This window comes from Vicia villosa, linkage group LG1 (genome assembly GCF_029867415.1).
Source record: "Vicia villosa cultivar HV-30 ecotype Madison, WI linkage group LG1, Vvil1.0, whole genome shotgun sequence".
Lineage (NCBI taxonomy): Eukaryota > Viridiplantae > Streptophyta > Magnoliopsida > Fabales > Fabaceae > Vicia > Vicia villosa.
The window spans coordinates 65,572,299-65,584,871 of record NC_081180.1 but is presented as its reverse complement, the minus strand read 5'-3'; the positions used below and the strand labels follow the sequence as shown (position 1 = coordinate 65,584,871).

General features: G+C 34.2%; 2 protein-coding genes across 3 annotated transcripts; both read left to right on the top strand.

The window, feature by feature from the left end:
- Positions 1-312: 312 nt before the first annotated feature.
- Positions 313-6,061, top strand: LOC131639979 (U1 small nuclear ribonucleoprotein 70 kDa-like). Of its 2 annotated transcripts, none has more exons than XM_058910407.1 (11): positions 313-612; positions 822-936; positions 1,037-1,116; positions 1,884-1,959; positions 2,048-2,112; positions 2,194-2,256; positions 3,591-3,672; positions 3,763-3,925; positions 4,561-4,629; positions 4,811-5,518; positions 5,610-6,061. In XM_058910407.1, exons 1-10 carry the CDS (start codon positions 511-513, stop codon positions 5,484-5,486), a joined length of 1,491 nt encoding a protein of 496 aa, XP_058766390.1. In that variant the 5' UTR covers positions 313-510; the 3' UTR covers positions 5,487-5,518; positions 5,610-6,061. The 2 variants fall into 2 exon arrangements, with proteins under 2 accessions (XP_058766390.1, XP_058766381.1); XM_058910398.1 differs by having other exon boundaries at positions 317-612; positions 5,623-6,061.
- A 1,380-nt stretch (positions 6,062-7,441) lies between these two features.
- Positions 7,442-10,985, top strand: LOC131608141 (sulfite exporter TauE/SafE family protein 3-like). The gene is made up of 12 exons (XM_058880077.1): positions 7,442-8,004; positions 8,119-8,278; positions 8,434-8,634; positions 8,923-8,987; positions 9,078-9,117; positions 9,347-9,399; positions 9,480-9,566; positions 9,653-9,703; positions 9,900-10,121; positions 10,229-10,322; positions 10,429-10,569; positions 10,733-10,985. The coding sequence occupies exons 1-12, from the start codon at positions 7,807-7,809 to the stop codon at positions 10,816-10,818; spliced, it is 1,398 nt and encodes a 465-aa protein (XP_058736060.1). The 5' UTR covers positions 7,442-7,806; the 3' UTR covers positions 10,819-10,985.
- Positions 10,986-12,573: the final 1,588 nt, after the last annotated feature.

The following is a 12,573-nucleotide window of genomic DNA, read 5'->3' as shown; positions in this document are numbered from 1 at the left end:
TATAATTTGGGACAGAGGGAGTACTATTTAGTGCCTTCGAATATTCATCTCAAAACCTATTCAATAAAAAAGTAAAATGTGGTGAGTTTGAATATAAATATTCAAATTAAAGGGATATTACGCGAATTTCGCTAAGAGCCCCTAAAAATCCATAAGGGTATAAGGGTGGTTTAAGAAACACCTTGCCCTTTTAAGACGCTTATGGACTAAATGAGTTAGTAGTTGTACTCTTTCCTAGCCCATCAAATTATTGTCGTCCACAACTAAACTCAATTCAAAGTACAATTAGTGTATTTTTCGAAAAATTGAGGGCTTCATGCTCTTGAAGTAGGGGTGTTAAAAAAAATATTATCCTCTGATTTTTTTTTCCCACTATAAATACCTGGCAGTAGCGGTCAAGGTCTAGATTCAGCTAGCGCTCGAAGCCGAGTCGCAAATCGGATCTTGCGATCTCGTCACAGTTAGAATCAATCCAATTCCATTTTCCAGTGATTTCACCAAATCTTCACCATGGGGGACTTCAACAACGATCCTCTCATGCGCAACCAAAACGCCGCCGTTCAAGCTCGTACCAAAGCCCAGAATCGCGCCAACGTCCTTCAACTCAAGCTGGTACCTCTCTCTTATAACTCATAGATTCATCCCCTTTCACACACTCTTCGTGATTTATTTGCCCTAATTTTATTCATATCAACTAAATTGTTGAAATTGCTGTTGTTGTTTAATCATAATAGCTAGGGTTTGTTGTTCGTAACCCTAGATAGTAGATTTCGAAGCTTTTTTTTTTGTTGATGATTTAATTTGCCTGTGATTTGATGCAGATTGGACAGAGTCATCCTACTGGCCTCACCGCGAATTTGCTGAAGCTGTTTGAACCTAGGCCTCCATTGGAATACAAACCTCCTCCAGAGAAAAGAAAATGTCCTCCGTTAACAGGTATTTGATAATTGTTTTAATTAGGTTTTCACATGATTTTGTTGTTGATGATTATGGAACTGTATTCAATTTTACATTGTTTCTGTTTTTTTTTGTCAAGGGATGGCGCAATTTGTCACCAAGTTTGCTGAGCCTGGTGAACCAGAATATTCTCCGCCTGTGCCAGTGGTTGAAACTCCTGTAATTTCCATTCTCTTAAGACCAATTTTGCAGTGTTATTAATTTCACAGTGTTATGCATAGCTTCATTTTGTTTTGTTTTTTTTTCGTTTTGCATATGGGATTTCTGTGGATGTCTGATTTGATGCTATGCATTTTTTTCTATAGTTTTCTTTTTACTGATATGACCGAAGCAGCTTTTCCAGGTTTTTGTGATAGCCATAGTTTCGAATAACTTGTCTATTTATGTTATCCATGTTGTGTCTGATAGCCTTTTCAAAAAGGTCTTTGAGGAATCAGTTGCTTTAGTTATCATTTTGTAAAATAATAGTTGTGCTCAGAAGTGTATTTATGTTACGGCCAAATTTCTGATATTAGGGTTGACTTCAGGTAGTTTTTTGCTAGCAGAATGTTTAACTAGCCATCTTTGACTCCTTGCCCGCCTGCTCTCTCGTGTGGCACTAATTTGTTCTAAGACACTATTTGAATGAATATTCTGTAGTCACAAATAGGTAATAACTATTAGCTTAGTTTGGATGCTCAATATATTAGTTGAAGAATATAATTAATATTGCTTCTTCAGACATTACCAGGTTTCAGTTATTCTTGAATTTACTTAAATAAGTTGTTATTGTAATGTATAGTGGACTGACATAGCTGCTACATACTCTGTATCTACTTTGGATTGATTTAATGTGGCAATTGGCAAATAAAAGAAGGTAGTTTAAGTTGCTTCAATAGTGAATAGTATAATGTGCATACTTGCTTATCCATTTTGGTGATACTCAGGCAGAAAGAAGGGCCAGAGTGCACAAGTTAAGACTTGAGAAAGGAGCTGCGAAAGCTGCTGAGGAGCTTGAGAAATGTGATGACTCATTTATATTGTTCTAATTTTGTTGATTTTCGTGGATTTATGTTTTCTGAATGTTGTTTCTTTATCTGCTTCAATGTAGATGATCCACAAAGTGATCCAAATATATCAGGAGATCCATACAAGACTTTATTTGTGGCCAGACTTGTAAGTTATATTTTCCAATATAGTAACTCATGTGCTTTTTTATATTGCTTGTCATATCTTATTGATTCCATCTTCTAACAGAGTTATGAGACTACTGAGAGCAGAATCAAAAGGGAGTTTGAGTCATATGGTGCAATCAAACGGGTAGGTATTTTGAATATGCTCAAAATGGTTCGGTAAGCATATAATATATGTTTGGTTAATAATTTATTCTATTTCACTTTTATGTTGCACCTTCACAACTTTTGAGCCGTCAAAATGTATTTTCAAATTCAACAATTTCCATATGCAGTAATGAATCATAAAAAACAAAAGACAAGCATACTTTAAAATAAAAATAAAGATCTTTATACCTTTTCTTTTGCTGCTGAAGAAACTGTTTCTTGTGACTTAAGCGGTTTTCATGACTAATGAGCTTATCAGGAAATCAGTCCGCTATGCATAATATTTATCTCATCCTATCCAAAGTTTCAAGAGTATATAATATGAATGTTCTTGATTTAACTTGTCATTTTTAGTGGTTTTGAAATGGTAATTACTGCTTTTACTTGCGCCACCAATTTGTTGTTAGCTGCAAGTTTGCTACATTCCACTGTTAATATATATGTATGGATTTGAAATCTTGGGGCTTTGAGTCTCTAGGAGTTTTTAGCTGCAAGTTTAAAGTCTTGATTCACATCCCCAGTAATGGTTTATTATCTCACAATACATCCCTGGTAATGGTTTATCATCTCACTATATCCCTGGTAATGGTTAATCATCTCGATATATATCCCCCTGGTAATGGTTGATCATCTTCTTCTTCAACTGGTAAATGATTCTCATATCAATAAAACCCAAAATCCATACAAGTGTATTCTCCTGCATGACATTTTAGTTTGGCAGAGCAATGATGCAAAATTGTGCTTTTGGCCTTGTTTTCGAGCAAGTAAAGGAGACTGACAACTTCTGTTCTTTTCATGCACTGGGTAAAATATGTTGGGAGCATTTCAATCTCTTCCCTTTTTTGCTTAAATTCTTAGTTAGCCTACATTTGATGTTGCTAAAGGCTTAAATTCTTATTTTTGGCTTTAAAGGCTTTCATAACCAAATCAGCCGTTGAGAAGATGTTATGGTATTTTCTTTATTACCCATAGTCGTTTTCATTTTATCAATTTTAAAAAATAAATATCCCTGGTAAGGGGACGCTAGTCAACAACCGGTTATTTGGGCACAAATACATCAGTTTTTCTGCAACTATTGCTGGTGGTGATGCATCTCATGATGGGAGCTGTGTGATTTAAAGGTGAGCACGGCTAATTAGGCATAGAGCCTGTCTGCCGTGCCATTTAGGATTATCGTCTTAGTCTTTTATTTTGGTTGTATTTTATTGGTTCTGAAGTGAGACTGAGAGAGAGCATCTTGTATTATTTTCAGTTGAGCTGATTACCAGGTTCTGTTCTAACTATTCTTCCCTTTTCCAATTTCTTATGATTTAGGTTCGACTGGTTACTGATACTGAGTCAAATAAGCCCAGGGGTTATGCATTCATTGAATACCTGCACACAAGAGACATGAAAGGTTTGTAGTGGTTTTAGCAAGATTTATCTGGTTATTACTATATATACTATGTATTGTTTATTTATGTCAAATTTTCCGTTAATTATGCAGCTGCTTATAAACAAGCTGATGGTAGGAAAATTGAGGGTAGAAGGGTGCTTGTGGATGTTGAACGTGGTAGGACTGTTCCAAATTGGCGACCCCGTCGTCTAGGTGGTGGGCTAGGTACTACTAGAGTGGGGGGCGAAGAAGTTAATCAGCGACATTCAGGGAGGTAAATAATTTTTTATTTTATTTTATAGAATTTCATTCTTGTTAGCACCGACACTTCAAATTGAAGGTTTGTTTGGTGTCACCGACACGGCAGTGTTTACATTCAATTTATTCATTTCCTCAAATTGTTACTGGTTTATGACGCGTTGGTGTTGTGTTTGTGTTTCATAGATTTCATTCATTACTTATTTTAAACATGAAGTTGAATTACAATTAAATTTGAAAACTGAAAACATCAACTGTTATGACCTTATTCTGTGATGTGTATATTTAGTGTTGCAATTGCAATTGACTGATAATTTGTGAAATTTACAACAACTAAATCCTCTACATTTCTAAAGTTTGCTGACCCTTGGATAAATATTATGTTTTATCTGTTGGAAATTTCTGGCACTTAACTGGCATTAAAATTTCTCAAGCATTAAAATTGACACTGAAATTGAAATATTTTTGCATCAAGATTTAATTGCATTTAACTTTTTTGATTCATGATGGAATAGGTTTGCTCAACTTATGAGCTGAACCCTGGATTAAATTGTCATATACTTGATGTCTTGTTGAATGTTGTGTAATTAATTTGTTTAGCGATTCTTCTGTACCGTTGATGGGAGATTCTGATATGTCTTGATTATTCAGGGAGCAACAGCAGTCAGGACCTTCTCGTTCTGAAGAACCCAGAGTGCGAGAGGATCGACATGTTGATCGGTACTAATTTGTGTGCTTCATTTTCAACTTGTTTATTGGTCTTTGTACTCAACAGGATTGCTGACCATTCTATGGTTTCTAGACAATAGAGTGGGAAGGCTAATGGTTTCCCAGCATTATATTTATATATTAATAATGAATATTTTGAAACAAGTTTGACTTTTGGCCAAAATCATTTTAGGGACAGAGAAAAGTCACGTGAAAGAGGTAAGGACAGAGAACGTGAGCGGTCACGTGAACGATCTAGCGATAAGGCTAGGGATCGTGATCATAGAGAGGACAGGCACCACAGAGACAGGGACCGGGATAGGAATAGGGACAGAGACAGAGGTAAGGAGAGGGAAAGGGAAAGAGACCGTGGACGTGATCGAGAGAGAGGACGTGACCGTGATCGTGGCCGGGAACGTGATCGTGATAGAGACGTAGAACATGATCGTTATCGCGAAAAAGATAAGGATTATGAAGTTGGGGAAACTGGCCGGGGACGGTCCCATGATAGGGGAACTGATTATGATCATGTTGATTCTAAACATGAGAAGGAACCTCATGGTGAAAGAGAGCGAGACTATGATGATCATCGTGGGCGGTACAGTCAACCTGGGCATGGACACAGGCATGCAGATCCTGAACATGATCCTGATCAGTATGAGCATTATGAGCATCATAGAGGACGGGGGCAGTACGATGAAGGAGATGACCATGGTGATTACAATCAACATCCTGATCCTGCTAAGATTGAAGATGACCTTCCTACTGAACGAGCAAAATCTAAATCACGTGACAGGGACAGAAACCGTGATACGGACCGTGATTATCATCGCTCAGAGAGGTCCCATTCTCGAGAATATGATTACTAGAAACTTGAGCACAATACTTCTCAATTTCACTGGTAAGGTTTATGGTGTCCATTTTGGTATTCTGATTGGTTATTGTTAATTCTTAATTTCATTCTGTCTTATATATTCTAAATTGGTTCTTAGTTGCTTTTAATAGGTTCAGGCATGGAGTGATCAAAGCACAACAAAGGAACTTATTGCCCCGCCATCCTTGTTTACTTGTTTTTAATGTTTGATGTTGAAAGCTACTGCTACAGCTTTGGTGATCTCAGATTCTCAGTATGGCCATGGGCTGCTAATGTTGTTGGTTTTGTTTTTCATAAAAACATTGTCAGAAACAAATTTTTTCTTCATATTTTGTGGGAACTAATGTCTGGATTTTACTTCATCTTTTGGTCTTTTGGTGTTGCTCGGAACTACATGAGTTTGACAAGTGTTGCTTATGTATTATTACATTAGGTTACAAGACCCTTTATTAGATGTTGAGAAATGAAGGTCTATCTTCAATAAGTAATTGTTTTCTTATACTGGAAAGTGATGTTGCAAAATATTTGACAGTTGCAAACTTGAGTTTTTAAATTTTCTCCCCTCTTCAATATGTTGGTGCCAATTTTTACCTTTGCATTTCTACTTTAATTTGTTATGAGATGGATTATAGTGATATTCTTGCCTAAAAGCAAGCACAAAATGTTCTTTCAATCTATACCATGCGCGTGCCCTGAGGTGCTGCTGCAATGGAACATGAAGCTTGGGTTTCATATTTTTTTAACGTTTATAAAAAACCAATCCCATTTAGATGTACCATTCCAGACAGCATCAAACACCAAAATTTCCATCTCCGACGATACCTTATGTTCAAAGAAAACCATGAGTTTTTGCCTATCTAGAGTGGTTCTTGTAGTTGATTTTTACATACCTATTTTAACAAAGTAGGCCTTAACTTGTGTATCATATTTCTTTGTCTTATATCAACTCCAGTTGCATTATTAAGGAAGCATCATACCCAGATTGCATGCTTTAAAACATGATTTTTATATAAATTGAAAACCGGACAGTTCAAAATATGCAATAATAAAATCAAAATCAACTGTAAATAAAGGCCAAGGCGAGTTTGTGTGGAAATCCAAATCTAGAATCAACTGTTACATTGTTAAGACCTTAGATCTTTTAATTGCAGCCTGATTGATTTTAACATAATGAAAATCTGAATATAAAAATTGGTTATGACAGTCCTTGCATCGAGCATAGCAAACCCAGTTGTTAGTTTTGAGCAAAATGAGTAACTAGATGGAAAAAGAAAACAGATGAAATTACCGTGAAGTTTCGATGTGGTATTAGATTAGCAAGGACGTACGGTTATCTCTTAGAATGTACGCTAGAACTTTGGTGTTTTAGTGCTTCCCAATGTTACTTCCATGAAGCTTCCTACAACCTTTATGCTTGTTAGTCGCGCTAAAAGATATTAGGTTTGTCTTTTTTTTTCCTAAAATGGTCTCTTTCTAATAAATCATTATCGAGTCACAGTGTTGTATCTATTTGCCATTTTCACATTCTATAGGAAAAAAGTTAGTACTATTGATGTGTAGGTTTTGTATACAACTCTTATTAAATTAGTTTTTATTTATAGATATATTTAGTTTTAACTTTTATTTTATAAAGTAAATTAGTACTATTAATAAGTGCTATATATTTTTAAAAAAGTAAATATATTTAGAAAAATTCTAGACTATTTTTTATTAAAGAACAAACCAACATTTTTAAAAATTTTATAAGTAAAGTGAGAAAGGTGAAATATACTGTGATTTAAGAATTTAATTCTCATTTGTTAATAGAAAAACTATCTCATTTCAACACATTACCATCAATTATGCAAGACATCAAAAGTGGTCATGACTTACAATAAAAATCTTCTAATTATCTAGCCCTTATACCAACAGTTTAATGAATTAAATCTATAATTTAATAGATATTAAAAAAAAGTTGAATATATAATTTATCAATTGAATCTAATAATAAACTTTTGGTAAATAATTTTTCTTACTGTTATTTACCTTAAAGCAATGTGACACTCTAGGGTCAAAGGCCTAGAGCCTTAAATTTCAAAATGTCAAACAAAGTGCCAATAGTTTACGCGTACATAATAATATATATTATAATGTTAGTACAAACTACCTCGAAGAGAAATAGAGAAAAATGTGACTTTGCTATATAAAGAGAGGATTGTAGTAGTACTGAGAAAAAAATATAACTACCATTTAAAATAGGAGAGTTAGAAAAAATACGAAAACATTTATTTATACAAGTTTCTTAGTTACATTTTGCTTCAAACCGTTCTTCATACATGGCTTTACAAGTTAAAATGAAGACAACATCAAGAACAGCATCAACACTTATATGGCTAGTCTCATGGAGCCTGATCATGATCTATCATGTCAGTTTAGCTGAAAGAATATTGGAAGATAAAAAACCCGAAAATTTTATGCAAAAGAGATATTTCTCTTGGTATACTGGAAAGTCTTCCTATGAACGTGTTTGGCCTGTGAGTTTATTATTATGAAACAATGTTTTGTCATGTTTTTTGTTGTATTTGTTGTTGTTGTTATTGTTATGTTATGTTATGAAATTGATGTATTGTAATGGTTTTGTTGAGCAGGAAATGAAATTTGGTTGGAGAATTGTTGTAGGGTCTATTGTTGGATTTTTTGGAGCAGCATTGGGTAGTGTTGGAGGGGTAGGAGGTGGAGGGATTTTTGTACCTATGCTTACTTTGATCATTGGTTTTGATCCAAAGTCTTCTACAGCTATCTCTAAGTGTTAGTATATTTCTATATTCTCTTAATTCTTTCATGCTAGATAAAGTTGATGGTTGAAATCTATGAAGCACGGACAACAGAACACGACACTGTCACAGACACACTTTTTTTTAGAGGTGTTGGTGCTACAGAGTTTGAAGTTGTCTTTGTTGCAGGTATGATTACAGGAGCAGCGGGATCAACTGTGTATTACAATCTGAGACTCAGACACCCAACACTAGACATGCCACTTATAGATTATGATCTGGCTTTGCTTTTCCAACCTATGTTAATGCTAGGAATTAGCATTGGTGTTGCATTTAATGTCATGTTTGCTGATTGGATGGTTACCGTTTTGCTGATCGTTCTATTCATTGGTAATCATTATATTTGCTTAGCATAAACATAATCTTCTCAATAAGTTTGAAATATCGATCTCTAAATCCAGGGCCGTTAAGTTTTTGGAGGTCCTATGTAGATTAATCATGGTTCCACCGTGCCAAAATAAACATGGTTCTGTTTTACGACAGTTTAACTGTGACATATTTTACGAGGTCCTATTTAATTTAACCATAGAAAATTTTAGACCCTGATCGGTAGCCTACAAACATGTCTTAATCTATTTCAAGATCTAATATTCAAGTTGATGCAATACATGGTGCTAGGTACATCCACAAAAGCTTTAATCAAAGGCATCAATACATGGAAACAGGAAACAATCATGAAGAAGGTAAAATTTGTTGAGTTACAATTCTTCTGATTTGAGTCTCAATCACCTTCTACTTCATAGTAAGAGTATACTATGCTACTGAAATTTCAGGAAGCAGCCAAGATGTTGGAATCAGGTTCTACTCTTGAATGTAAGTTCCTACAAACTTTTCTTATATGTAGATGGCTATTTCATATTGCATGTTTAAGAAAATTTGATATTAATTAACCATAGTTTAAGCGTGAAAAATATTTTATAAGATTCTATTTAGTCAAGGTTTTATCTTGACAAATTGTTGGCCCTGTGCGGCAGCTCGTCTTGCACGTCCTCAAAGATGACCCTTGTTAAAACACTAATTCACTAATTACCTCTTCTTTCAGATGCTTCTGAAGAAGATTACACGTCATTACCAGCTGATCTACAAGATGAAGAGGTAATTTCAATGGTTTTTCAAATCATTCTTTATCGAAATTTCATCGAAATTTTATCTAATATATTAAATTTTTTGGGCAGGTTCCTTTACTGGACAACATTTACTGGAAAGAATTATCAGTCCTTGTCTATGTTTGGGTGGCTTTTCTCATTGTTCAGATTTTTAAGGTAGAATCAAACTATTATACTTGTTTTTTTTGTCTTTGATTAAATAGTTATAACTCAATATGCACCTTTTATGTATTTCTTTGCAGACATATAGCAAAACCTGTTCCATAGAGTACTGGATTCTTAATTCTTTGCAGGTAAACGTTTTAATGTTCAGAAGATTATGATTGATTGATCGTGTAAATTTTTTTATACATATTGTTATATGGATTATATCGTAAAAAATATATTTAGTTTCGAATTCGAAATACGTATTTTGATTGGAGCTGACATAAGACCATTTCCTTGCAAGGTCTAACTGAAATTTGGTGTGCTATTTATTATAACTTTAAGGTGCCTATTGCAATTTCTGTTACACTTTATGAAGCCATATGCTTAAGCAAAGGAACAAGAGTGATTGCATCAAAGGGAAAGGAAGTCATACAATGGAAGTTTCATAAGATTTGTCTTTATTGTTTCTGCGGAATCGTTGCGGGTATGGTTAGTGGATTGCTTGGCCTAGGAGGTGGCTTCATTTTGGGACCATTGTTTTTGGAACTCGGAATTCCTCCTCAGGTACAAAAAATTGAACTGAACAAAACCGAACTAGCGCTACTTGCTTATACATTAATCTTTAGTATATTTATGAATATATAGTCTTGATGAATATTTTCATGTGGCAGGTAGCTAGTGCTACATCAACATTTGCTATGGTTTTCTCTTCTTCCATGTCAGTGGTACAATATTATCTTCTAGATAGCTTTCCGGTACCCTATGGTAAGACACTAATCAATTGTAAATATAATGTTGGAAAAACATGATTGTGTAACATTGATTTGGTTGAAATTGTGTTTGATGTGAAGTGATTTATGTTCGAATGCAGCTTCATACTTAGTTTTGGTTGCGACCATAGCTGCATTAACGGGCCAATATGTGGTGAGAAAGATAATTGCTATCTTTGGTAGAGCATCTATCATCGTCTTCATATTAGCTTTCACAATTTTTCTGACCGCAATCGGTTTAGGTAATTTCGATTATTTTGATAGAACTTATTTTTTAACATTTATCTTTATATCCATGATCTATCAATTCAACCATAAAATAAGGTGAAAAAAGTGTGTGAATATTATTCTTATTTTTACTAATTTTTTCTGGTGATTAGTGCTAACAATATCTCCTTTTAACAGGTGGGGTGGGAATAGGAAACATGGTTGAGAAGATGGAAAATGAGGATTATATGGGATTTTACAATATCTGCCACCACAAATCTTAGGATGGAAAAGTATATAGGGTTTCACAAAATAGTCACCAATTTGTCATTTTTATTTAAGTAAAGAAAATATCTTTGTTTTTTCTTTTCTTTCTAAATGTTGTTGTATTTGTTGCAGAAGTCTGTATTTTTCCACAAAAATGACTGAATTATATTCTTTGCCATCTAAATATTGTTATTGTGTGTTTTAATATTTGGTTTGTAAAGAATTGTCATTTTATCAAAAGCCAACAAATATTTATGAAGTATACTAGGAAATGTCAAGCAACATGTATGCGAACTGTGTATTATCAATTTATACAACGTTGATGATTTTCAAGTACAATATATAACATCCCTAATCTTGTTAGTACATATTTAATTCAATTTTAAAAGTTACAAGCTAAGATATACACGTGGTTATTGTTAAGTAGGTCATAGGTCCTGGTATGTGTAAGACATGGTGAACTTCATTCTAATAATACCTCTCTCTCTCACACAAAAACATTTGGATGAGATGACGAGGTCTCTTCCAGCTTAATTAGAGGTCTTGAGTTGGAATCCAACTGTGGACACACAACAATGTTAAATCCCTTAGTGCGGTCTATTATAGTCCTACAAGGCTCGAGGGATTAGTCTCTGTAGTTGCGCGCAGAGGATACCCAGTTTATATCTAAAAATCTCTCTCTCTCTCTCTCTCTCTCTCTCTCTCAATTATTCTTTATTCTTTTCTATTTCCTTCAATTTGTAAATAACTTGTAATTCAAGTTATATAACAAATTAGTATCTAGAGTATCGTTTCGTTTCAATTTCCATCAATCAATGAGAAATGAGACTACAACCTCCAATTAGTTCCAACCAATCTACCATATTTCAAAGGTGAAAACTATGATTATGGTGTGCGCAATTCAGATTTTAAGATGTGTTCGAAATCGTGAATGATTATTTTTTTGACATTAGAGGCAAATGTTACTGAGACACAAATAACTGCTCATTGTGAAATGAACAAGAAAGATGGGAAATATTTGTTCTTGATCGATCAGAGTATGGATTCAAATGTTTTGAGAAGATCATTGAACAAGAAACAATCAAAGATGCGTGAGATTCTCTCAAAAAGTTGTATGGTGGAGATAAGAAATTAAAGAAAATAAAAATACAATCTTTGAGGAAATAATATGAGAATGTGCAGATAAATGACGACGAAGCTAATGTTAGTGGTTTTGAAAAACCAAATAAAGTAGTGTGGAGAGAAAATCTCTAAACTGTAGAAAGTGGATAAAGTTCTTAGAACTCTTCATAGCAAGTTTCATCACATTGTTGCGGCCATTGAGGAGTTTAAAGCTTTGTTAAGATGAGGTTTGAATAATTTCAAGCATTTCATGAAACTCATGAGTTGACGCTGAAATAGAGAAATTCAAAGAAGGTGTATGAACAAGCTTTGTAGGCCAAATTCTTAAAAAAAAAAAAAAAGAAGATTCCTCAAAGAGCACCAATGACAAGTGGAAGAAGAAGAAGTGAAATGAAAGTAATGGTGCATAAAAGAATTCAAGAAGTCTGGCTGAGAAAAGTAAGAATTGTGCTTCTCACAATCAGAAAATTTAAAAAGAAGGTGGAAAATGACAAGGGTGTGGCACAATTTGTTCATGCGGGAAGAAGTAATGACTCAAAAGAAGTCGTTTTGATGGCTGATACACAATTGAATCAAGACAAAACCAATATTTGATACTTTGACTAGAAATAAGATCTGGTTCATCAAGCTTGATGAATAAGTGAGATTGT